Source organism: Phocoena phocoena, chromosome 20 (genome assembly GCF_963924675.1).
Source record: "Phocoena phocoena chromosome 20, mPhoPho1.1, whole genome shotgun sequence".
NCBI lineage: Eukaryota > Metazoa > Chordata > Mammalia > Artiodactyla > Phocoenidae > Phocoena > Phocoena phocoena.
The window spans coordinates 30,941,802-30,967,197 of record NC_089238.1 but is presented as its reverse complement, the minus strand read 5'-3'; the positions used below and the strand labels follow the sequence as shown (position 1 = coordinate 30,967,197).

At 59.9% G+C, this 25,396-nt stretch overlaps 1 protein-coding gene across 3 annotated transcripts in view; it reads left to right on the top strand.

Annotated features, from left to right (window-relative positions):
- The window catches only part of GNAO1 (G protein subunit alpha o1), a 164,576-nt gene extending 139,403 nt beyond the window's left edge, over positions 1-25,173 (top strand). For 2 of the 3 annotated variants that reach the window (XM_065898765.1, XM_065898767.1), the window contains 4 exons: positions 4,483-4,611; positions 6,512-6,641; positions 10,548-10,701; positions 12,874-13,061. In XM_065898765.1, coding sequence (XP_065754837.1) covers positions 4,483-4,611; positions 6,512-6,641; positions 10,548-10,701; positions 12,874-13,061 — 601 coding nt within the window. Of the gene's footprint in view, positions 1-4,482; positions 4,612-6,511; positions 6,642-10,547; positions 10,702-12,873; positions 13,062-20,355; positions 20,510-23,622; positions 23,839-24,910 lie in introns of those variants that run through there. The other variant, XM_065898766.1, reaches the window with a different exon arrangement.
- The last annotated feature ends 223 nt before the right edge of the window (positions 25,174-25,396 follow it).

Below are 25,396 nucleotides of genomic sequence, written 5' to 3'. Positions count from 1 at the left end.
AGTGTTTTTGCCCCCGGAGAACCCTTGACCCTATAAGTACAAATCAAGGGCAACATAGACAGAAAATAACTTACATGGTGCCCTTTTGTCTTCTTTTTGAGAAAATAATACCTTTTCCATTCCTCTATCTTTAAAATTAAAAATAAGGAATATGTAACCCATCAGATAAGTAAAATAAATAATCAAACATACACTTTAATACTGTGTTATAACTAATAAGGGGAAGAAAAGGACAGAGGAGAGAGAGGGACCCGGTGGGGCAGGCGAGGAGAGGGGGTGAAGCAGCTGAAAGCCAGAGAGGGCTGGAAGGGTAGGAGAGGGGAAGGCAGAGGGAATAACAGGGGATCACAGGACTGCCTGCTGCAGCCTTGTCACTCCAGGCGTCTGGAAGTTTACATGCCCTTGGCCCCTAGATCGGGGGCTCCAGGCCTCTGGGAATGATCTGTGGTGGTCAGGGACACGCCTTCTGTTTTGAAGACATTGTCACTGCCCTCCAGCTTTCAGGAAACGCACCCACTTTTACAGTCTCATGTCCAGGTTTTCAGTGGGAGCCTCTGGGCTTAAACCCCACTATATTAGGACACCTGTGCTCCGACACTGATCTGCTCAGCTTCCTCACCAGCGCTTCTCACCTGGGGCCACTTTGCCCCCAGGAGACATTGGCAATGTTTGGAGGCATTTTCGGTGGTCCTAACTAGGGTGGTGCTACAGATGTCTAGTGGGGTAGAGGCCAGGGATGCTGCTGACTTCCTACAGACACACTGTACAGTCCTCCATAGCAAAGAATTACCTGACCCAAAATGTCAGTATCGCCAAGATTAAGAAACGCTGGTCTCCACGGTGCCGATGTAGCGGAGGCTAACGCCAAGAAAACAGCGCTCACTAGTGGATGCTGGGACATTGCCATTGGCTGTGACGAGAGCTAACAAACCGGGGACTTGTCTTCCCATCTCTGCACACCTAGATTGTCCATGGGGCAGGTGCCTGGGTCCCGTGAGTCCCAGGTGGTAGCGACGCAGGCCCCAGCCACTGATGAGCCCCCAGGACACCTTGGTGGACCAGGGGTACGAGCCCAAAGGTTCAAGTCCACACCTCTCTCTGTACACTCAAGTCACAGACCTCAACCCAGGTCGCCCCCTCAACGCACAGCCATTCAGGCCTGGAGAGAGTCCCCCACTTCGTCTCCCCCTCTGTGCCCACTGCTCTGCCCAAGTCCAGGCCCTTCCCATCCCCCCACCACCCTCAGGGGCTCCTCAGGGCATCAAATCATGACCCCCACTTAAATTGTTACCACTTAACTAATAATTTGAACCCATGGCAAAAAAATTTTAAAACAATACAGAAAGGTATAAAATTGATAGTGAATCCTCTTTCCAGGCCTGTTCCCCTCCCACTGTTAACTATCTCCGTTTACTTGTCCCAGTGATGTCCAGAAAAACCTGACCCTCCAACTATAAATAGTATTTAATGACCTCCAGCTGTGAAAGCTGAGGGAGTCAGACCTTCCTTCCTTCCTTCCTTTGCTGTTCCCCACTTCCACCACCAGTTTTTTGCTAGTTTTACAGGATTATTTTTAATTCTTCTGGTGGTTACCTTTATAACTTGAAATGAACGACCTGAGTCAGTACTTGTCAACTCCCCCCCAGCTAAGCTGAGGAGACCCGCCCTCCTCTCTCTGTCATCTCTGGGACGGGACTCCGAGGAGGGCAAGGGCGGGACCCACAGGCAGTCAGGTTCGGAAGGACCTTAAACACTTTCTGGTCCAGGGTTGCTTTGCTGTTGTAGTTTCAGCTGCTAAATCTCGTCTTCTGACAAGAGCTGAGGCCCAAAATGTGAAACAGTTCAACATAGATTTGTGTGACAGAAAGGAGAGGCCCAGTAGGGCTGTCACCTGGCACAGCTCCGGGGGGCACCAGTCACATCCTAGACTGTGTGTCTCTCCAAGGCCCAGAGCCTCAGTCACCACATGTCCCCTTCCAGCCCTGGGGAGCTGGCCCATCCTCTCTTGTTACCGGTGAGGCTCCAGGGCTCTCGGGGAGACAGGGCACCCAGGTCTCTCTGTGTCATGAGCCGGGGGCGGGTGAACATGGCTGGCCCTCCCATTTCCCTTCTGAATGATGGCTCTGAGATAGGTCCTGGAAACCCAGAAACCTGAGCACATCCCAGCAGGGGCTGTAAAACGTAGTTCTGTGGTTTGGTAGGATTATTTTTTCCCAGACTGAGGTCCCCACTAAAGGTCAGCGCTGGCTGGCAAAGCGTCCTGTCCTTCCCTCCTCTCGGGTCTTCCTGCCCCCCCTCCCCATCTGCTCTCCTTAAGCCGCAGAGCCATCATTCCAACGCTCTTCTGGTCAGAGCCTTCCAGAGTGAAATTCCAAGTCCTTACAGTGACCTCAGGGGCCTACGTGCTGTGTCCCCCTCACCTCCATCACCCCTCCCGTCTCGCCACTACCTGCGCCCGCCCCGTGTTCAGCCTCCCCACCACCTCCCGTCCAGCGCCTGCAGCCTGGGCTCCTCCTCCACTGAGGTCGTGGCCTCTGTGCCCCCTGGTCCTGCTGCTGGGGCATGAGAGGCTCATCCCCTCACCTCCTCAGTCTGCTCGACAAGCCTTCCCCAGCCACCTGATATCAAATCGCCGCCCCCAGCCAGCCTCCCCACTCACTGGTAGCCTGATTCTTTCCTCCTGGCACTTATCACCTCCGGACATGTTGTACAGCTTACTCATCTGTTATTCACACACACACACACACACACACACACACACACACACACACATACACACATACACACACACACACACGAACACAGGCTCCGGGGAACCCAGGACAGTCGGCAGACAGTACACACAGCAGGTGCACAGTCCACTGTGCTCACCCTACCCCCGCCACGGCCTCCTCCCTGCGTGAGGCTCAGCCAGCACCGAGAGACAGAGGGCCAGGTTGTTTGTCTAAAGGAGGGTTCCCCAGCTGGGATGGGGACCAAGACCAGAGGCTCCCAGCCCTGGTCTCCAGCTGGAGACGACAGGAGGAGGCTCGATTTGAAACCAACACAGCTTCTAAGCAGAGGCAGTGGGAACGTGGGGAGGGGCATGCACAGAGGGTTTGGGAGGATTGGGAAGGGCGGGAAGGGGCCCTCCAGGCTGAGATCAGAGACTGCCCAGATGCCCACAGGCCTGGAGAGGAGGCTCTGCAGCAGCCAGAGCTTTCAGGTCTGCTCTGCTGCCTCTACCTCTCTCCTTCCACAGGGGAGAGGAGGCCTGCAGGCCAGTTTAAGAGCACGGGCTTTGGAGTCGGGCAGACCCGCGCTCGAGTCCCAGCAGTGTCCTCTTTCTAAGAGTGTGGCTTCAAGCTTGCCTTCCCTGAGCCTGGGAACACACCGTCGGCTTTATTTCCTTAGGGAGAACTTTCACAAGGATTTGAGGCAGCCTGGGTTATTGGTTTACCAAGGGACACCCTCCTCGGTGAAGGCGTCTACCCTTCCCAGCCCTGTGGACATCCACAAGCTGGGGAGCCAGCCCCCCAGTGGGTCCCAGGGCAGGTGCCAATAAAGCACAGCCCCTCCACGCGCAGCCTGGGACCCCACGTCATGCCATGACTCAGGCCCTCAGGGCTGCTTCCTGTGGGCTGTGTGTGGGGCTCTCCCCGCACAGGGATGGGTAGCCCGGCTGGCCCTTTGGGTCCTTGAATCTTCCTGCCAGCCTGACCAAGCTCCCCCCTTTCTGGTTTCCTGGATCCCAACCTGGCTTGGGGTTCAAACGTAGCCCATACCGACCCCTAAAGCCCTTCCCAGTGCGTGGCCTGGGCGGGCGAAGTGCAGAGGCCTGGTTTGTCTACAGAGCAAGTGTTGGTGTGGGAGGGGCTCTGAGGCCAAAGACCTGGGTCCCAGCAAGGCCCCACCCCTGCCTGGCTGTGTGACCTCTGAGCCTCCCAGGAGCACCATATGGGACGATACGATGGCCCCCTGGATAAACCCTAAGGAACATGGAAGAGGCAGGCGGAGGTTCAGAGGGCCTCTGGGAAGCACCATAGGGAACTGTTAGAGGTGGAATCCCAATGCCTGGCTCACAGCTGGGTGAGGCACTCACCTTCATTAGAAAACCTGAGTTTTCTAATCTGTGAAATAGTACATCTAACTCAGGAAATTAAGGATGAAACGTGATGATGCATATAAAGACTAGAACCTAACTGTTGCCTATTATTATTTTAAGATGAAGAAACGACAAACACTATTATAAACATGTTAGTCTCATTTAAAGATTCAACCCTGTCTGAGTGTGCCTGGAGCCGTGTGCGTAGCCCTCGGTCTGAGCCAGAGGCTCTGAGCGCGTGCGGCAGGGATGTGAACTTCTCTTTCTCAGCTGCCCCCCCACACACACCTGGCCCTGGACGGGGTGGTGCCATCATTCCACAGCCCCAGTCAGGACTGGCTCTCAGGGAAGGCGGTGCCCAGTACCTGGTCTATGGTCCCCTGTGTTGCCATCCCCAGCTACCTGGACAGCCTGGATCGGATCGGGGCTGCCGACTACCAGCCCACCGAGCAGGACATCCTCCGAACCAGGGTCAAAACCACTGGCATCGTAGAAACCCACTTCACATTCAAGAACCTCCACTTCAGGTGAGGCCCAGGGAGGCTCCCGAGCCCTGGCGAGGGTGCCAAGAGATGGGCAAAGCCTGCCTCTCGGCCTCGCCTCGTCTGGAGCACCCAGATGTCACCCTGCCTCGGGGAGCGTTCGAGTTGGGACAGGCAGTTAGATACGAGAAGGGGCCTATCTGTGTACCTCTCTTGCACCAACTTTGGGGGCTGGGGTGAGCGGGGAGGCTTCCTGGAAGAGGGGTCCTGGAGTGGGGCTCTGAGGAACAGGGAAGATTTAAGCGGACAAGGGAGGGGAGTCCTGTCCCTGGGTGATTTCTGAGGAGGAGGAGGAGGAGGAGGGGGGATCACCTAGGTGGCCCCTTGGAGGCCACCTTGTGAGAGGGGTGGGGAATAAGGTGGGTGAACCCAAGCGACATGTGTGCAACCCCAGGACCCATGTCATCTCAGAGCTGGAGAGGGTTTGGAGATCAGCTGACCCACCCTCTCCGGGTACACTTGGGGAAACTGAGGCCTGGGAGGAGTAAGGCTGTCCCCAAGCACAGAACACAGCTCAAGTCCAGGGGTCTGAGCGCCTCAGAACAGGCCCTGCTGGAGGGTTGTGGCGCCACCAGGGGCAGCCTCCAGGCACTGAGGCCTGGGAGCCGCTGTCCTGCCCCTACCTGCCTCCATGTGTGGTTTCCAGGTGTCAGGTAGAACAGGAGGAGTGGCCTGTGTAAGGCCGCTTCTTGGCCCCCTGCCCACCCTGGGAGGGCTGGACTCCAGGACCGCTGGCCAGCCCACGGCCCAGCCCCTGCCCGCTCTCACTGAGACAGAGAGCGTTGAAGTTCTGTCTCTATCTCCGCAGGGCCGCACGAGCCTCACTGGGCACACAGACCCCTAGGCCTCCCCTGAACCTGGGGAGCACAGTGATGGGCACGGAGGCCCCACAAGGTGCCTCTTGCCCCCTACTCTCTCCAGTCTCTCCCTGCTCAGCCCTCGGGGGCAGAGGGTGTGGGGCTGGGCTCAGGGCTGCCCGGCCTGCAGAGTCTGAGCATAAGCGCTGTGGAGGGGCCGCAGAGACCATCAGCCTGTGCCCAGCATTTCAGATGGGGAAGCAGGATCCAAGGGAGGCGGTGATGGGACGAGTACAAGGCCTGTTTCCTTGTTCCAGGCCCACTCTGGGCTCTGCCTGCGGTTACTGTCCTCTGTCGGGAGGTCAGGGCCCAGCCCACCCCGGCAGCTGTGTGCCAGCAGACCTCCCAGGCCTAGGAGGCAGTGGACCTTCATTCAGGGCGTTAGGTGTGAGGTTGACCTCTTCCTTCCAGGAACCAAGCTGCACCTGCCACAGTCAACCCCCACGGCCCTCCTGCCCCCTGGGGGATGGTGTCTGAGAGGGGGAGAGGGAGGGGGGCACAGAGCAGAGGCTTTGTCTGCAGACAGACCTGGGTCTCACCCCACCTCTACCACACCAACTCCTGCCGGGACCCTGGGCACTTAACCCCTTGGTGCCTCACTGTCCCTCCATGTAGCAGGTGACGATCCCTGCCTCCCTTCTTCCCTCCTGGGCTGCTCTGGAGTTTTCACGGCCCACAGACGTGAACAGACACGCTCAGAAAGCCAGGGACAGGATGTGCGTGTTACCCTGAGAGGACCTCGCAGAGGTGTTTCTCGGGAACCTTGCAGAGGCGTTAGTAAAAGTCCTGAGATGCAAGGGCAGGTCTTCGAGTCTCTGTGGGAGCACAGCCCAGTCATGGGGCACAAGCAGTGACGGCCACCCTGCCCCAGGGACGTGGCAGTCAGCCCTGAGCACCCGGAGTGAGGCTCCTTGGGAGGCTCATTGCGTGTACAGCCCCCTCCGCCCCCGCCGCCTGCTTGACCAGTGTCCGCACACTGGCCGGGGCCCCACCGCCCACCACGTCCAGCTTCCCTGTCTCCCCTGCAGGCTGTTCGACGTCGGGGGCCAACGATCTGAACGCAAGAAGTGGATTCACTGCTTCGAGGACGTCACGGCCATCATCTTCTGCGTCGCGCTCAGCGGCTATGACCAGGTGCTCCACGAAGACGAGACCACGGTGAGTGGCCCTGGGCCGCCTGGCCTCAGTGGACCGAGGCGGCTCTCAGGTGGGGCTGGCTGCGGTGGCCGGGGGTTCCGTAGTCGGCCAGGCCGCGCCCGGGCTCCCTCTTCTGACTTCGTTGCGGGGCAAACGCCTCGTGATGCCGATGCAGCAAAGGCAGCCACAGGCCGCCCTGCTCAGCGGCTGCGTGCACACTGGTGACAAACGTCTCTGCGGACTCTGGGTCTCGGGCAGTACGTGCCTCTTTAATAAATTCAGCAGGGTCACAGAGGCCGTCAGGCCAGAACCAAATTAAGCAAATCCTAAACGAAATCAGGGTGCAGTCGAGCAAGAATGTACGTAAGACAGAAATAGCAGTTCTTAGCCCTCACGGCCCTCCCTGAGCAGTGGACGGGGCCGGTAGCCGGAAGGGCAACGGGACATGGCATGTAGGCGAGTGACAGCGGTGGCGCGGGCCGCTCCCCTGGAGGACGCCAGCCCAGGTTCCCGCCTCCCGTCAATGCGTCTTCAGTCTGGGGCCTCAGAGAACTGCCAGGCTGGCTTCAGAGGGGGGCCCTCACCTGGAGAGGGCATGGCCTTTCTCTGGGCCTGGGCTGGGCCTGGGCCTGGTTTGCTGCTGAATCCAGGCAGCACCCTCTCTGCCTTGGTTACTGTCTGCTGTCAAAGGGGTGTAACCATAGTACCTGCCTGGTGGGGCGTTGGCAATGGAGTGAGAATCCGCGAGAAGTACTTGGAACCGTTTCTGGCACAGCAGCGCCGAGCTGGTGGTTGTATTATCACCGGGGATTGTGCTGAGCTGGGGGCCCACTGAGCTGCCCGTGGAGAGGTGGGCCTGCTGCAGAGCCTGCAGGGAAAGCGGAGCACTGGCCTGGCACACCACGGGTTCTCCGGAGACAAGCACCTGCCGCAGTAGGGCTCCTGGGCTGTGGGGTCACACCTTTGGCGATCATTAGCTCCTGCTGTGTGAAGCAGGCACAGAGCCCTGGCACTGAGGGTTTGGGGCTGGGCTCGTCACGGTGGGCCTTGAGCAAGGCCTGTCTTCTCTCTGGGCCTGTCTCCTCATCAGTCCCTGCCTGCTGGTCCCTCGGGACTGCTGCAAACATCTGCTGAGCTTTGGGGTGCAGTGCTGTGGGGAGGAGGAGCCGCCGTCCTGCGGGACTTACGCAACAATGAGGCCGTGGGAAGATTGGGGCCAGGGCCGCTGGCCGGGTGGGTGATCCGGACTCGCGCCACGTGCTGGCTTGTCCCCCTTGCCCTTTCTCCTTCAGTCCCAGGTACACTCCTGAGTTAGGCATCAGCAAAGCCCCCCAAGCCCTGCCTTGTTCCAGGGCGAGTCTCTGGGGCCCCAGCTGTGCAGCTCTTTCTGGTAACGCCGTAATCATTCTCAGTGGCCTCAGCTGGCTGTGGCATCTAAGATCACCAGATCCGGACCCACTGACCACCCCAAAGCCCCAAAGGTCGGCTCCTGCTGCCCCCACAAGGCACCCGCGTGCAGGGACTGCCCCGGCACGTCTCTCACTGGTCCGTTGTTGACTCTGCTTTTGGACCCACTGTTCACGGTCCACTTGGCCACTCACGTGGTCTGAGATCCAGGTGGCTCATCTTTTCTTCCTGCAGTGCCTGGGAGTGGGAAGCAGGGCTGGTGCAGTGAGCAAAAAGCTGATCCTGCCGTGGGTTTCAAACAAACTGAAGCACTGGGGTGTCGAGGGCCCCAGGCCTCTCCCTGGGGACCCGCTCAGCTCAATCCCAAGTCCCAGGCCCATCAGCCCTGGGGCAGGGGCTCGCACTCACCTCTGGAGCACAAGGCAGAGCAGAGGGACGTCTGGGCGGGTCTGGCAGCCACGGGGTCCCAAGCTCCATGGCCCTCGGGTCTCCAGTAAACACGGGCGGGTGCCAAGCCTCACCCTCGGATGGCCTCTCTGGTCTGCTCGCCCAGGCAGCCCTCGCTCCGGAGCAGGGCCCGTCCTGGGGCACCTTCCTTCTCGCCTTCCTGCCTTTACTGTCTCTCTCCCACCTCCCTCCTTCTCCCCCATTTCCCCGCCCTTCTTCACAAGGGCTGGAGCAGAGGACCTTGGGGCAGCAACAGCACGTGGGGCCACAGCCAGGAGCAGGCTCTTCCTGGGGCTCTGTCCACCCAGGAAAGATCAGCAGCCCCTCCAGGGCACGGGAGTTGGCTTTACCACTTAACAAGAGCCCACAAAGGCGGCTCATTGCCACGGTGACAGCAAGAACAGCGCCGTAGAGCTGAGCAAAACGCCTGTGTGTCCATGGCCAGGTGGCAGCGTTGGGCAGCGGGGGGTCTGGGTGGATGTGGCCCGCGGTCTAGCCCCGCCCCCTCCCGCCGGTGAGTGTGGCAGCTGCTCCACCTGCTCCTCTGTAAAATGGAGCCCGTGGCAGAGCAGCCTCTGGGCAGCTGTGAGGACCAGCAGGCTCAGAGCTGCAAGAGTGCCTGCCCTCAGGACTCTCCACTCAGCAGACGGCAGCTGTGGGATGGCTCTGTCCAGGCACACGGCTCAAGGACAAGCTATGGGACGAGGACGCTCTGCCCCTGCGAGGCAGGAGCTCCACCCTGCTGACCAGTCCTTGGTCCTCCACCTTCCTCTCTGGTCGGCCCTGCCCCTCCCTCCCAAGCCTGGGGTAGAAGTTGGGACTGCCTGAGAGAAAGGTGTCTGGAGGCTCCTGGAGCTCAGCCAGGACCCCTGGGGCTAGTGGCTGCCCGCACACCGGCCGGCCACCCTGCCCACTGTGGCCCAGACCCCAGCGGCCCCGGGCCTCACCTGCCACAACTTCTCAGCGCCAGTGCCGTCACCGCCACCTGCAGGGCCTTAACTTGCCAAACCAAGGCCAAAACCATGAGCAGATTCTGAGAGACCCTCCAAGTCGGGCAGGTATGAAGCGCCTCCTTCCAGTTGATACCATCAGCTAAGAGTTGAAAGCAGCAGGTTCCCAGGGCACCGCCGGGTGACTTTGCTGTGAAGCCTGCCCCCCACTCCCGTGCTCCACACTCCTCACCAGCCACTCGGCTTAGGCTGGTCTTCCCCACCGTCGCCTTCCATCTCCAGCCACGCAGTGCACAGCCCCAGGGTGGCCGTGGCCTCCAGAGCCTGCACAGGGGCCTCCGGAGGGACCGGCTTTGACTTCCTGGCCTGAGATCGGTTGAACCAATTTTGGTTTTTGCTTTTTTTTTCTCTTTCTTTCTCTCATGTTTTCTGCTGGGTTTTTATCTTCCTCTCTGTTTTCGTCTGTTTTGCTGGCTTTCATCTTGGGGTTCTTCTGGCCCCTCTACCGGGAAACCAGCCTCAAAAGCAGCTCATCCAGAGCCGCCTCATGGCCCAGCCAACCCACCCAGTCTCCAACCACACCAAGGCCACAGCAAGATCACTCCCCCGACGCTGTCCCCCTGGTGTCTGCTTCCAACTCTGGATTAATTCGAGGATCTCTTGGTCCTCGGTTAATGTTTCCCAACTGAATGCGTGCACCCTCCCACCCCTGCTGGCGAAACCAAATGAGACCCCAGTAGAGAAATCTGCATGCCCGAGGTCCCGTGTGGACGTGTGGATGGTGGCGCGGCCCCTGCCCCCGCGTGCATGGTGCATGTCCTCTCCGTGGGCTAGAGTCCCTCTGGTGACCCCACTGCCCTGGCCCGGGTCAGCCCTCTTCAGTGGGGGGGTGGCGTTCCCCACCCTGTGCCCCGCTCCACCACCACCCCCACCCCCCCACCTGCGTGTGGAATGCAGCAGGGACCATGTCCTTGTCCTTGTGGATCCTCCTGTCTCTGTCCCTGGTGGTGCCTTCAGCCGTGTTGGTGGACCTTCCCTTCGCTTGCCCCGCTTTGTCACTGGCCGCGGTGGGTCAGGGCCCCGGGCACCGCCAGCCCTCACTCGCCTCTCCACTCTGTTGCAGAACCGCATGCACGAATCGCTGAAGCTCTTCGACAGCATCTGCAACAACAAGTGGTTCACGGACACGTCCATCATCCTGTTTCTTAACAAGAAGGACATCTTCGAAGAGAAGATCAAGAAGTCCCCGCTCACCATCTGCTTTCCTGAGTACACAGGTAGAGACTGCCGCTCCCCACGGGGACCGCGGGGGCCACGCGGCCGCTCGGGCCACACCAGCTCCTGAGGGAGCTCATTCCCCCTCACCATGCTCTGCGGACACACCAGATTCTACCCTGGAGAATCCAACACAAAACCGAAGGCGGGTCCCCTCCCTTCCCCACAACATGCTGTTGCGAGGGGGTGGGGCAGCCAACTGGGGCATCCTGGTCAGGGGAAGCAGGGCTGGAATCCCAGCTCTGCCACTTACGAGCTGTGTGATCCCGGCAACCTCTGGACATCAGCTTGGTCATCTGTAAATAGAGCTTATCAGTAAAATGGCAATACCAAGATGATGATGGGGTTGAAGATTGGGGCTTCGAGTCAGACAGCCCAAGGTTCGTGCCCCCACTCTGCCACTCACTGCAGGTTACATAACCTCTCGGAGCCTCCGTTTCTGTGTCTGTGAGATGGGAACAATCACTGTGATTATCCACCCTCCCTCCCAGAGTTGCCAGAGGACAAAGTGAGCTAAGAAGCATGGAGGGCTTAGCATGGCAGTCGTTGCATAGTACGTGCTCACTAAACATTCGCTGTTGCTCTTATGACTGTGATGCTAAAAACTATCGTGACAGCACCCCCACTCAAATGGCCTGTTGAACGTGAGAGAGCTTCCCGAGCAGCAGAGAGACCAGGGCCGTCCTGCGGAGGGTGCTGAGGCTGCCGGAGGCCACCCCTGTTAATGTTGCCATGGGTTTACCTGACTGTGGGTGGGTGGGCAGCCTGGCCAGGGCCCTCATGGTGCAGCAGGGTGCCTGGAATAGCCCACGGGCTCACTGGCTCTTCAGGATGGCCAGAGCCTGGTCAGAGAGGCGAATGGAAGCAAAAGCGGGCATCCCCAGCCTGACCAGCCCCCCCGGCCTGGAGAGCACAAGGGTAGACAGGGTCCCAACAAGGTGAGCCTGCTAGGTAAGCCTCCGGGCTGAACCCCGGCCCCCCGAGAGTGGATGTCGGGGCCATGGCTTGGAGCCGGACAAGCGGCACAGCTCACTCTGCCTCCCCTTCCTCGAGATCAGGCTGCCTGCCCCGTGGGTCAGGCCCCAGCAGCATGCAGCCAGAGGTGGGCCGGGCTCAGCACCCCTCACACCCGCCAGTCACCCTCCTTTTAGTCGTATCTGAATTGGGGGTCTGTGGACCCTGCCCTAGGTGACCTGGGTTGTGGCCCATGGTGCAGCAGAAAGAAGCAAGGGAGTCAGTCACCAAGGCCGTTTGGTGCTGACGAGGTCCCAGGGACCCTCTCCCTCACCTCCGGCCCAGATTTAGGTAGACCCTCAAGGCCAGGCCTGGTGGCCTGTGCCCATGTGCCGAGGGGCGGGGTCCGTCCTGCTGTGGCTCCGAAGTCCAGCCCCCCTCCCTCCCTCAGTGGGTTGTGACAGCCCTGCCTGGACCTGGGCCTGGGCCGGGGTTCCTGGAGCCTGTAGAAGCTTCGGGGCAATGCCAGGAGTCCTGTTCTGTTCCTCCCTAAACAGCATCTGCTCTCCTGGAAACGCCTCTCCCTGGGCTCACCAGGGACAGAGTGATATGGCAGCAAGGAAGGCAGCAAGTCAGCAAGCCAGACAGTTCTTAATCCCTAGAGGGTGAACATGAGAAGGAGGAAGGGGGAAGGAAGGAGGGTGGGGCGATGAGAGGAAGGAGGCCAGGGCGGCTCCCAGGTGTGGCACAGTTTCCACCCACCTTGCCCAGCAACAGTCAAGGGAGGTGGTGTCCCTGCCCACTCGGAGGAGTCACAGCCAGGAGAGGACAGCCTGCAGGGGCTGGCGCAGACTTCTGCACCTGTGTGAGGACTGGTTCAGATTTCTTTGGGCAGGACCCGCAGGAAGAGAGAATGTTTGCATCAGGAGCCCGTACATGCATCTATGAAAAGAAACGGGAGTTCCATGAAACAGTGTTCACCCTTAGCACAGGTGAGGCCTGGTGAGGTTTGATCTCTTGTTTCCGTCATTGGTTTTAAACTGGATGTGGACCACGGACTTGGTTTCATGACCCACTGTTGATCGAGCTGAGCTGTCGTCAGGTTTCTCCTGCAGGGTTGTCACTGAGAGGCCCTTGGTGTCCGCTCCCCAGCCCGTGGCCTGACCGTCACCCAGCTGGGGGCCTCGCCTCACCAGCTCCCGACCTGGTCTCTCCCGCAGGCCCCAACACCTTCACGGAAGCCGTGGCTCATATCCAGGCGCAGTACGAGAGCAAGAACAAGTCGGCCCACAAGGAGATCTACACCCACATCACCTGTGCCACTGACACCAACAACATCCAGTTTGTCTTTGACGCCGTGACGGACGTCATCATCGCCAAAAACCTTCGGGGCTGTGGCCTCTACTGAGCCCTGGCCTCGCCACCCAGCTGCCCACCACCCTGCCCAGCCTGCCGCCCCACCCCTGCCCTGGACAAGGGAGCACCAGCAGATGGCACTGAGTGGGGAAGAGGAGGCGCCCTCCACGGCCTCCCCTGCCCCAGACACCAGAACACGTGGTAACGGGGCTGGCGGGGGCGCCGAGTTCCCACACCTGCTGAGACAGACGGCCCGCTGGCCTCCGCGCCATCGCTGGGTGTCTCCCCGGGAGAGAGGCGTATGGGGGCCGCGCCGCTGTACGGGCCAGAGTGGGCGTGCTCTGCACGCAGTGGTTCAGGCTTGAGGTCCCAGAGTCCCCTCCTGTCTTCGAAGCTGTGCAGGTGGTGGGGCGGCGTGCTGGCCGGAGCGGGGGCAGTGGGAGCTGCTGCTCAGCTTTTCTTGGGGTCTCTCTGGTCGAGGGCAGCTCCGTCACCAAAGGCCAGGGTGGGACCAGGCCACCAACCGCGTGTGGGTCCGGGGGCTCAGGCCTCGGCAGTGCCTCCCTCCTCCTCCCCCTGGACCTCAGCCCCGGACGCCAGTCCTTCCTTCTCTGGGCCTCCCTCCCTTCACACCTCTGGGGCTCCCCAGTGTCCTCCTGGGGAACCCCCACCCCGACTCCTCACAGGTCTGGAAATGCTTCTGAGGCCGACTTCTTGCAAAGGCACGTGGTAGATGGTCGGCGGGGTTGAGTCCTGCGGTGCCTGGACGGAGGTGGGGAAGAGATGGTGGGGGAGCGGAGGCCGGAGGAAGTGGCTCTTGCGTTGACTGGGATGGGGGCCTCCCACCTGGTCTTTGTAGGCCCCAGGGTGGCTTATCTACTTCTCCCGTCAGTCACCCAGGGCTTGGGCGGCCGCTCTGGAGTGTGAGCAGATGTGCTTTTTCTTTGCAAATTCATGGCGAATCCAACACAAACCAGCTGGGGCAGCAGGGGGCCTGGGGACTGGAGGTTCTGTAGTTGAGCAGGCCCAGGGTAGGTGTGGGCACGGCCCCTGTAGCCGGTGTCCCAGCTTCCTTCTGTCTTGGTGAAGAAATCAGAGTTTGTCCACAGCCCTCGGGGTCCCACCAGCCCCCGGGGGCAGAGGAGGGCAGACGTACGGGCCCATCATACTGTGTGTGCTGTGAGGGGACACACACACACACACACACACACACACACACACACCCCTCTCCCCGGACAGAGAGACTTGAGACCCCTTGGAGAGGCTTTGCTGTAGAGATCCCTGAGGAGAAAAGGGTGGGGTTACTCCTCCTGGTGACCCAGGCCCTGACTGACCTTGGACAATGAACACACCTCTTTCTCTCTCTCCTGGGCGCCTCCCGTTGGCGGATGCCACCAGTCAACACCCCAGGCAGACCCTGTGTGCTTGGATGGCGGCTTTGCCTGGGGAGCCAGATGTGCCCACAGGAGGAGAGGGGCCGCCCCTGAGGGGCCTCTGGCTCCCTCCTCAAGCCCTCTGCTCCTCCAGCACCCGCTCTGGGCTCTGCTCAGTCCCGGGCCAGGCAGGACCCCTGCCCTCCCAGCGCAGCCGCTGACTGCCCCGCGGCCAGGAGCTCTGGGCTTCTCGCTTCCAACAGACCCGGAGCTCTGGGTAGTGCACGGGAGACCCAGCGCACCTTCCCTAGTGCCAGACGCCTGCAGGAGTGGGCACCGCTGGGGTGAGCCCCATCCCTGCCTGGCTGTCCTGCTGCGGCCCCTGGCTTCATGGGAGATCAGCAGGCAGCCCAGCTCCATTTCGGTTTTGCTTGCCTCGTTGTGTGCTGCGCCTCGTACAGGGTGCTGGGTCGTGGCAGAGGACAGGCCCCTGGAGCCGACAGCCGCAGTGCCCCGTTCGGGCAGCCAGGGCCAGTCGGGCCATGTTGTCTGACACTGAAGGCGTAGCAGTTACTTCCTGGCAGCACCACCTTGGGTGTGGGCAGCTGTGCCCCTAACGCTGCCCTGTGACCCCAGACTCAAAAGCAACTGCTAAGAAGGGTATACTGGCCAAGCCCCACCTCTAAGGCCATTGTCTTGGAGGTGGGAGTCACCTGCTCTCCAGGCCCAGGGCAGCAGCCAGGCTGAGGGCCCCGGGCCATAGCCCACCCCGTCTGCCATGTTAGGAGGCTGGGGAGTGGGGTGCTTGGAGCCTTCCTGCCCCTCCGTGCCCTGGGCTGCCTTTTCTCTCTCAGATGCTCTGCCCTGCTCAGCTGCTTATGCTACTCTTGCCCTCTGACCCTGGCCTGCCCAGGGGGTCCTTGGCTGTCTAGTCGAAGCCCCCAAGGAGCAGGTATCCAGGGTGAAATTCCTCCCCTGTCCTCTGCGTCTCCCATCCACGTCGTCACAGGTGGCTCCACCATGGGGAGGAACGACTGAGGGGACAGATGAGTTTTGGCTCCGTCGTGGGTGTGGGTGTGGGGGAGATGTTATGAGTGACCGGACGTGGGTGATTCTCTTATCCAGAGTGGCCCCGTGTGTGCCCCAAAGAGGCCATGCTTCGACTCTCCGCATGCCTCTAGTTTATCAGAGCGAAGGGAAACTGATCTCTAGGAGGGGCGCCTTTACCAGACCCGTGAAACTTATGCCTGCCGTCTAGATGCCTGTGGGCAGGTTCTGTGCCCTGCACCAGTTGCCCTCACAAGAGCCAGGTCTTAGCCTTCCCACCAAGAACTGAGAGAGGCCCCCAAGGCTCTCCGGCCTGCCTGGAGGGGGCAGTGCCTGAGGCCCAGGGAAGGGCTCTGTGGAGCCTGTGGACTCTGGCCTGAGGAAGGTGCAGGGTCTGCTCCAGCCCTGAGCAGACAGCACACCAACAGTTCTGACATTCTGGTTCTATGGCCCCCTTGCCTGGAGCCCTAGATGCCTGGTGCCCTGGCCCTTTTTCTCCTCCCTGGTCCCAGCAGAACCTGAGGACCCATGGGCACATGCTCCTACCATGGGGCGGTGGGTGCAGCCCGGGCAGAAGGCCAGCGCCGGATATGGTGCCAGGAGGCAGCTCTCCTCCCAGCCTCTCCCCCGAGTCCAGCTCCGCCCCACTGATGGGAGCTGGAGGCACCCCTGTCCTCCACGACTGCCCTCCCTACCCAGAGCCCCCATGACCAGGGTCCTTAAACCCCCAACACGGAACACCCAGGAGTCGGCTCGCCTAGCTCACCTCTGCCAGCGAGAGTCCCGCAAGGGGAGAGAATATCCCACTGCTTCCACCTGACCCTGTGACAGTCTCTGCCCCACTGGTTGATTCTGTAGGTTCTCCTCTCTGGCCTGCATCATTCCTGGCTCCTTCCCCTCTTCCCTTGGCCTGACCTAGTACACTCTTCAGCCCTCTTGGTGAGTAAATCCACTGCAATCCGGGCCTCAGCCTCTTCCCTCCAGACCAGGTAGTGTCCTGCCCGGCCCCCTTTTTGAGAAGTCTGGTGCACAAGGCCTCTTCGGGCGGCCTCTGTCCTTCCCCGAGCCTTCCAGAAGCCTTCAGGCACAACCTGGCAGTTCTCAGGAACTGAGGCTTGAGGCTCTGGCTCTGTGGCCATCAGAGATTCAGTCTTGGGTGCCAAAGGCCAGCACCCTCCAGACAGCGCCCCTTGTCAACCCACAAGCCTACAGAGCGGAGGGTCCAGCAGCCCAGAGCAGTGAGACAGGACACAGCAGCCAGAGCAGGACCAGGGCCCGGGCGTGAGCTGCTGCCCCCCACTGCCCGCCCCCAGCGAGGTGAGTCCTCAGCCCTCTTTCCCAGGAGCCAAGTGGGGCCTTCCCTTGGGGGCTTCAGACACGCTGCACCCCCAACCAGATGAAGGCCCCCGTCAAGGGAGGGCCTGCCCAGGGCAGAGACAGAAGGGAGGCCCATCCAGGCCCAGGGTGCCCAGGGCACCAGCATGAACCCACCGCCCGTCCCCGGCAAAGCCAGCCGCTCGGAGGCACCACCCCTCCTGTGGCCCATCCTTTCCTCCCCTGCCCCCCACCCCGCCCCATCCCCGTGGCCTCCCTGAGCAGCCAGGCCCTTCACCTCCTGGTCCCCTCTGTCTTAGTCCCTGCGTCCTCTGTGCCCTGTGCCTCCTCCCCTCCCCGTCCCCGGCAGAGGTGGGCTTGGGCGCCCCTCTCCTTTCTTAGCAAACCCCTCTTAGGTGCCGTGGTCCCACTTCCCGACCCCAGCGCCACCCAGCCCATATTAACTGTAATTTTGTAAGAAGAGTGACTCGTCGGTTTAATAAATCTCTAGTCATTGTAATAATTTATTGGCTGCCGTAATGTATTTATTAGTCACCCACCATTAATAAAAAGTGCCAGCTTTTCCTAGCGCCAGTGTGGTGTGTTGCGTCAGTGCCCAAGTTGCTTCCACCGGCGCCCCCCGCACGACACGTGTCCTGGGGCCGGACTGTGGGCCACCTGGCAGAGGGGCACAGCCTGCTGGGGCAGGATTCCAGGTGACCGGGATTGTCGTGAGGGCAGAGGCTGGTCTGTCCCATCCCTTGTGCTTGGTGCCGGCCACGCCCCTGGCCAGGCCGCTGGCCACGCTCTGCTGGAGACTGGGAGAGACAGGGTGGTGACGACAGCAGGGGTGGGTGCTGTCGCCTGGCTGTGGCTCCTGGCTCCCTTCTCTTTTCTCACATGCTGACAACTCTTGTGAATGTGTTCTTGCATCCGTGTTCTCTGGGGAAGCTTGGATGGACAAGCTGGGCTCTTGGCTCCTTGGTGATGGGTTCCAGTGTGTCTGGAGGGATGGCGGTGAGGCCTGTGGGGTGTGGAGGGGTTCTCGGTGCCGGCGCCTCCCTTCCCTGCAGCAGCTCCCCTCCCCACTGCCCTCCCTGCATCTCCAGGCTCAGCCCCTCCTTCCAGGCTCACTCCAATGCCCTCGCCATGGGACCAGGTCTGACTGGGGAGCGTCGTTGCCTCCCCGGCCCCGCCCCTGCTCTGTGCCGCTCGCTCGCTTGCTCGGAACCGGGACTTTTTCACGTGTGTGCATTTTCTCTCCCCAACTAGACTGTGAGCTCTCGGAGAGCAGGAGACTGTGCCGGTCGTTCCTACAGCCCCGTAGCTGCCCCACGGAGGGCCTTGCACACAGATCCAGCTGGTATTGGTGGGAAGAGTGCCCGCTCTGCAGCCCTGGGGCGTGGAGGGGCCGAGCCTTAGCCGAGTGGAACTCTGGAGCCCAGGCAGCTGGCCTGGATTTTTCCTTCGGACCTAAGCTTGGCGGCCTCCAGACCTTCAGCTCAGCCCACATGCCAAACGGGCACAGTCCGCACTGTCCGCTTGGGTCTCCCTAGTGGCCCTTTCTGGTCCTGGGGGTGCCCTGGGCATATGTCCCCACCGCGTCCCCCGACGTCTAGATCAAGTCGAGATAGTTGGGCAGTGAGTTGGGATCTTGCCTCTGGTTGAGGCCTTCCAGCTGTTGGTTGAGCAGCGATAGGACAAGGTGGTGGTGTGTGTTGGTGAGGCTTTTCCTATCGAATCCTTGGCTCTCCTCTGCTCCCTGGTGGCTCGGGGACCCTGGGCGTTCCCAGCCCCCACCCCCCTGCGCGTGGATCCACCTGGCCTCCCAGGAAACCTCCGCCTGCCCTTTTCTGAACAGCCTCCATTGAGACGGCACTGGGCGGAAGTGTCTCATGCCTCCCTGAGCGTGACTATGCAGTGACTGACCAGTAGAAATTGCGGGGACTGAGAATGAAATTGACTGGTTGAGGCTAGGAGAGTAATAAGATCATAGGAGTTTGCTGAATATGTGCGGCAGAGTGAGAGGACGATGCCATTTATTTACTATAGATCCCAGAGGGCGTCGTAAATCCGTGCGGTTGTCTAGGGGCTCCCGAGAGGCAGCTGAGAACCGAGACTGCCCCCTCCACCAACTGGTCTTGACCATAAGGACAAGGGTTTGGCACCAGTACCCTTTCCAGGTCACCAGTATGACTACACAGTCATGGAAGAGATGACGGAAGGCACGCGGAGCTGGCCATGACTCTCTGATCATTTATTCTAAAGCCCACAGGCTCCTCACTCTGGCTGGAGAAACCAACCCACGTTGCATTGCAGAAGCTCTGGTCTGGCCCAGAGCCGGGTGCAGGTCTCTGCTCTTCCTCATCCCAGCCTTGTCACCTCTCATTGTCCCCTAAGGATCGATGAGGTTAAATGACACAAGGCAGGGGAAGAGCTGGCAGAGTAGGGCTTGGTGATGGGTGGTGGTCATTTCATCTTCTTCCTGCTCCCACTCAGCTGGAGGGAGATGTCGGAAAGCAGTTTACTCAGCGCCACTGCTTGCCCGTCCATCTCAGTGATGAACGCCCAGTGATGCCCACACCACTGCTCTGCTCTCTCCTACGATTTGCTTCAGTCTTCTTACTTCAGAGGGAGCGTGCAGCCTGGAATTACTCCTGAACTTGACCTGCAGACCCATGGAGCTAGGTTTGGGGCAGACAAGTTTCCAGGGTTAGGACAGGGTTCTTGGGGGAAATGAACAGCTCTCCCTTCCCCCAGAGAGTTATATCACGAGGGAGCCACCTTCCTGTGCAGAAATGGGTTTGTACACAGAGAACAAACTGCCAAGAAACAGACTGCCCAAGTTCATGTGCCTGGCATCCCACAGTAGGATAAGTCTGTCCTTGCCCCGGACAGAGGGCTGTCCCCTGGGATCCTGCTTGATTTGGAGTGCCCATTGTGTTCACTCATTTGCTAAATGAACTCCTGTGCGCAAAGCAGTTCTCCGCGTCTGCGGTGCTTAAAGCTCCTCCCGTGACCAGTCGTGGTTGAGTTTGACCCAGCCCGAGGGGGTACGGCCAGAGCCCCAGGCACTCCTGCAGGAGCCTGGAGTGACTTCCCCTCAGACCACAGGAGGGGCCTAGAGGCCCTCACCACTCCCAGAGTACACCCCAACCCACAGGTTAGGCCCAACAGGACAGGTCTGGACAGGAAGGGCCAAGGCCCGGCTCTCAGGCTCCCGTCCAGCAACCCCCACCCCCCGCCAACACGCACGCACGCACGCACGCACACGCACGGAGACCTTCCCGTGGCTGGAGAGCTCGGTCACCCCGTCCTCAGCTTCACTCAGGGAGCCCGGGTTGGCTCCCAGTCCAGTCTCTGCCACCAGCCCTGAGACAGGGGTGTTGGTTGCTTTGAACACTGGAAATGCGAAGCTCCATGCTGTGCGAGAACGTTCTGTCAGCCTTCCGAGGAGCTGAGGAGCCGTGGGGGCCCAGGAGCCCTGCCTGAGCTGCCGAGTAAGACCAGTTCCTCCCTCTCAAGCCTAACTTCCGTCTTCTCTTTCCCTGTCTCCGTGTCTGTCCCTCTCGCTGTCTGTCTGGCTCTCTCCCTCCCCGCCTGGGGCTGCAGAACCGCATGCACGAGTCTCTCATGCTCTTCGACTCCATCTGTAACAACAAGTTCTTCATCGATACCTCCATCATTCTCTTCCTCAACAAGAAAGATCTCTTTGGTGAGAAGATCAAGAAGTCACCTCTGACCATCTGCTTTCCTGAGTACACAGGTAGGTGTCGCGCGGACCTGCCAGGGACCTGTGTCTCCCCTGCGGGCACGGGCACCCCTGCAGGCATCTGGCAGAGAGTAGAGGAAGAGGCGAGGGAGTGACCAGGTCTGGCCCCTCCCAGGGCACTGCCCTGGGCGTGGTGGGGAATGGACCCTCGTGACGCGTGTGGGTTGTCAGCAGGCGACTCCGGAGAGACGTGGCAGGATCAGGAGGCAGGACAGGCGCACAGCTTCCCCCTCTTCTTCTGTCCTGGTCCCCTGCCTCCCTGGTCTCCCCACCCCCTCAATCCCTTCCCCAGGCTGCCTCAGCCCCGCCTGCTTTCTCTGCTCCTGCTTCGGTAGCCGGGCTCGTGCCAGCAGAGCAGTTCCCCCGCCCCACACCGTGGGGCCTGCTCTCCCCACCTCCACCCCCATCCCGCCTGCTCTTTCCCCGCTCTTCTCCGCCCCTGCGCTTTTCCCCCAAACCACCCCTACTTCCTGCAGGCCTTCTCCATCTCCGCTTGCCTCTTTTCTGCCTTCTCCAGGGCTTTTCCTCTCCTTCTGGCTCCAGGGGAGTGTGCCCCCCGCCCCACCATGGGAAGCTGTCTCTGGCAGCTGATGGAGGCTGGCTGTGTAGGGTGGCCCGGCTCTGGGCTGCTGCTGAAGGCTAGGGCAGCGCTGACGGGAGGCCGGAGCCCAGCCTTTGTCGCTCTGGGGACTGGGAAGCTTCTAGAGGCCCCTGGGGCGTGGCGGTAGAGAATGTGTCACAGGTGGGCTCAGTCTGGAACCCACTCCCTGACAGCCCCAGTGAAAGATCAGGGCTTAGGCTCAGCTCCCAGGGTGACATGGGTCCCCAAACCCAGCCAGATTCCAGAAGAGATGGATGCTGGCCCCTCCGCCCTCCTCCACTCCTGGGGAGGGGGGGTCTGCCCTCACCCTTGGGTGTGGAGGGCGCAATGGCTTGTTCTGAGCGCAGCCTGTCTCCACTGTGTGAATCTGCCAGCTTCCTGCCCTCCCCAGGGTGCAGAGAGGGAGACAGGGCAGGCTCTCGGGGCTGACAGGAGTCAGGAGCATGGTGCAGGCAGGCGGGCAGTCAGGCAGGCTAAAGCAGCTTCTGGACCCAGACTCTGCAACCTGGGACAAGTTAATCGCCTGTGCCTTGTTTGTCATCCGGGCACCACAGCAGATAATGATGCCCACTGCTTGCGGGGCTGGGGGTGGGGGAATGAACAGAGAGAATGATGCCTGGTGCCAGGTCTGCACCATAGCTGCCATCACTGCCTTCGTACCATCCAGAGGATGGAAACCAAGCAAGGGGGATTGGCCGTGGAGGAGGCGCCCTCTGTGGGTGGGGTGGAGCGAGTCCATGGAGGCACGGGACAGGCCAGGGGAGGGCCCTGCCTGTGGGTGGAGCCGGGTGTTAGCCCCCTTGGCAGCCATCTCTCCCAGCCTCAGCAGAGGCCCTTCAGGACCAATTCGAGTCTTTAGATAAAGTTGCGGTGACCGGATGGGGCTCGGAAGTCTGCAAGCTCCAGCAGGCCCTCTCAGGCCAGTGCCACCTCAGGGGGCCGGCCTGAGCCTAGGGCTCTTCCTTGTCCCCAGGGACCTGGCCTCACTGGAGCCCGATTTGGGATGTGGCCCAAGGAGCGGTCAGTCTCACTGTCGTGTTGTGTGGCGCTCTGGATGCACCCAGGGAAAGTCGGTCTGAGTTTGGGAAACATTTGCGTTCTTCAGGGCCTCCAGAGGGATCCAGTTTGAGTTCAGAGAACACGCTGGATGACAAATGGTCACCAGTGAGGTGGCCCCTGGGGGTACCTAGGCTTGTGGGGACAGAACAGGCTGGAGGGGCTGGGGCGTGCAGGTGGCTGTCTGGACGTCCACGGGGAGCTCTGCGGGACCGCCAGGCCATGTAAGGGCGCGGACTGAGCAGACGCCGAGAAGGCGGGAACTGGATGTCCCGAGTTACTCCTGGGCGCTTTTCACCTCCGTCGGTGCCGTCTTAGCACCCTCTGGGCAAGAAGCTCCTTGATGGCGTCCACTGTGGGGTTGTGTCTAGTCTGCGAGCTGCCACTAACTTGATGGCTTCACTGTGTTGGTGGCCAGCCAACGGTGGCGTGGAGGAGGCTCTGCCCCGTGGGCTGTCAGAGCCGCTCTCCGCCCTGTCCCCACCCACCCCGTAGCCCTGACCCCTCACACTTAGCGGGCTGCAGACGCCTTCCGGCACCCAAGCCCCAGCCCCACTGTGGCTCACACCCAGCCGTTGGAGGATGGCTGGAGGATGGCGCAGGCGGTGGGGGGAGGGCATGGCCCACCCCCTCAGCATAAGACCGTGTCATTTCCATATTGGCCAGATCCCAGGGGCACTGCAGAAAATGGGGCAGCATAACTTGGATGGGCTTTTAGGCAGTTCTCTGTTGGTCCACGTTTTATGATAATTGAAAACTACAGGATAGAGCCACAGGGTTTGGGTTGCAGCTGGTGGGCAAACTGTCCTTACATCATGCACAGATACCCCCACCAGACCCCGGCCAGGATCAAGGGAACACTCAAGGAATTGCAGGGGGGGCAGCGGGGCTCCAGTTGGCATTACAACACTGCCAGCTCCTTAAACGGCCCACCTGGAGGTTCCCAATGCCCTCTGTCCTGGCCACTCACCCAAGAACGGGGACGGCTTAGAGACAGTCCCAGCCCTTCTCATTAAGAGGAAGCATCCAGGAAGGAGTGTAGGTGCAGCGGCCCCCCCACCCCCACCCCCGCACACCCAGGGCCACCACCCCGCTGGGAACTCATGCATCAGAAGCAGTAGGACTGGTTTAGACCAGGGGTGAGTGTTGTGAATGGCAGACTGGCCAGCCTCAGTCAGTGTGCTCATCTAGAAAGCAAAAGGGACAGCCTGTGGCTGCTGTCCGCCCAGCGCTCCTGGGGGGGGACCCTGTGTGAACACAGAAGGAAAGACCTGGGCAAGTCAGAAGCCAGGCCAGTGCTCAGCTGCATGTGGTTTTCAGGGTAAGATGCGACTCCACCTTGGAGAAGGGCCCCAGGCAGCCTCCTGGAGAAGGTCAGGGCCCACATCTCCAGCCCACCCACCCCCTCTCACCAGGGCCTCCCCCCCTCTTCTGCTCTGTTTCGTTACAGGCCCCAACACCTATGAAGATGCTGCCGCCTACATCCAAGCACAATTTGAAAGCAAAAACCGCTCACCCAACAAAGAAATTTATTGTCACATGACTTGTGCCACAGACACGAATAATATCCAGGTGGTATTCGACGCCGTCACTGACATCATCATTGCCAACAACCTCCGGGGCTGCGGCTTGTACTGACCTCTTGTCCTGTATAGCAACCTATTTGGTAATGATTCCAGCATTCACAGAAAAGCTTGCACACATATACACACACACACACACACACTCCACTAACAAATGCAAGTTGGTAAATTAACTTTAAAAAGGCATAACAAACCTTATATATAGACAGACAAATATATATTAAGTTTTTTTTTAGTTTGTACTAGAAGGAGCTTCAGACAGAACTGACCAACATTCCATTGATCATTGAGGTTTTCCCGGGACAGCACCTGAACGTGCACTTACGTGCATGCGTGCTCACACACACACACACACACACACACACACACGTCACGATGGCAGTCCTGATTTGGGAGTCCATCCTTTTAAGAACAGCCACATGATTTTACACTCTGAGACCCATTTCTGCGAGCAGGGAGAGGGCAAGGAAAGGCCTGGCCTTAGTCCAGCCTTCTCCTCTGCATCCACCCGCTGAGGCTGTGTGCTGTCAGTTCTGTCCTGCTCTTGTGCGAATTCCAAAACCCTTTAAAAAATGGCCAGCATCCCAAACGTCTCCCTGCCCCTATACTCCCGACAGAAAAATTAAGGATGCTTCTCTTTTGGGTGGTAGAGGTGGTTAACTTCAAGAATTTAGAAGAATCACTGCTCTGACCAATCCACTCTCTGTCTCCTGAGTGAGTTTTCTTTATTCATGTTAACAAGGCAAGAGTCAGAGAGAAGGGAGACTCTGGCTGCTTTCTGCAAGCAGCTGAGCGGGGCGGGCCGTGCAAAGCACAAGGTCACCTGCAGAGCTGAAGCTGCTCCTCCCTCCAAAAGGGCTACCCCTCCAAGAGGGCTGGCAAAAGAAGGGGAGTGATGTGGAGAAGGGGCAGGAGTGGCTGAGGGGAGGGCAGATCTGCAGACCTGGCTGGGTCAGGGTCCTGAGGGGTGAGGCCTCCCAGGAGGCCCGGGCCAGGCTGCCCCTGGATTCCTGATCCCCCTGCGATGCTGCCCCATCTTGCCCCACCTCAACATTATTAAACATGTTGGAGGGTGGGTTGGTTGGTTGGTTGGGTGGTTGGTGTTTTAAATCAAGGAAAATGGTCAGACTGGACTCCTTATCTCTCTCTCTACAGACTGCTTCACGGACTCTTTGCTGTTGACGTTGATCTCCTGGTAGCATGACCTTTTGGCCTTTGTAAGACACACAGCCTTTCTGTATCAAGCCCCTGTCTAACCTACAACCCAGAGTGACTGACGGCTGTGTATTTCTGTAGAATGCTGTAGAATCCGGTTTTAGTTGAGTCTTTACATCTAGAATTTGAAAGGAAAAGAAGAACATTTCCCATGTGCTTTGTAGCTTAAAAAAAAAAAAAAGAAAAGGATAAAGGAAAACTCAGCATCTCATCCATCTTTTTTTCTTTCTGAAATAAACATCCACAGCTGCACCCATGCCCACCCCATCCTACCTGCAGAGGTGCCGCCTGTCCACACCCGGGGCGCTGGTTCCCGGGAGTGTGCTCAGGCCACGCTTTCCAGACGCAGCCTCACCGTCCACAGCCCTCCCCCCGCCCAGGCCCGAGCCACTCCAACCACACGCTCACTCCAGGTTTGCATAGAAA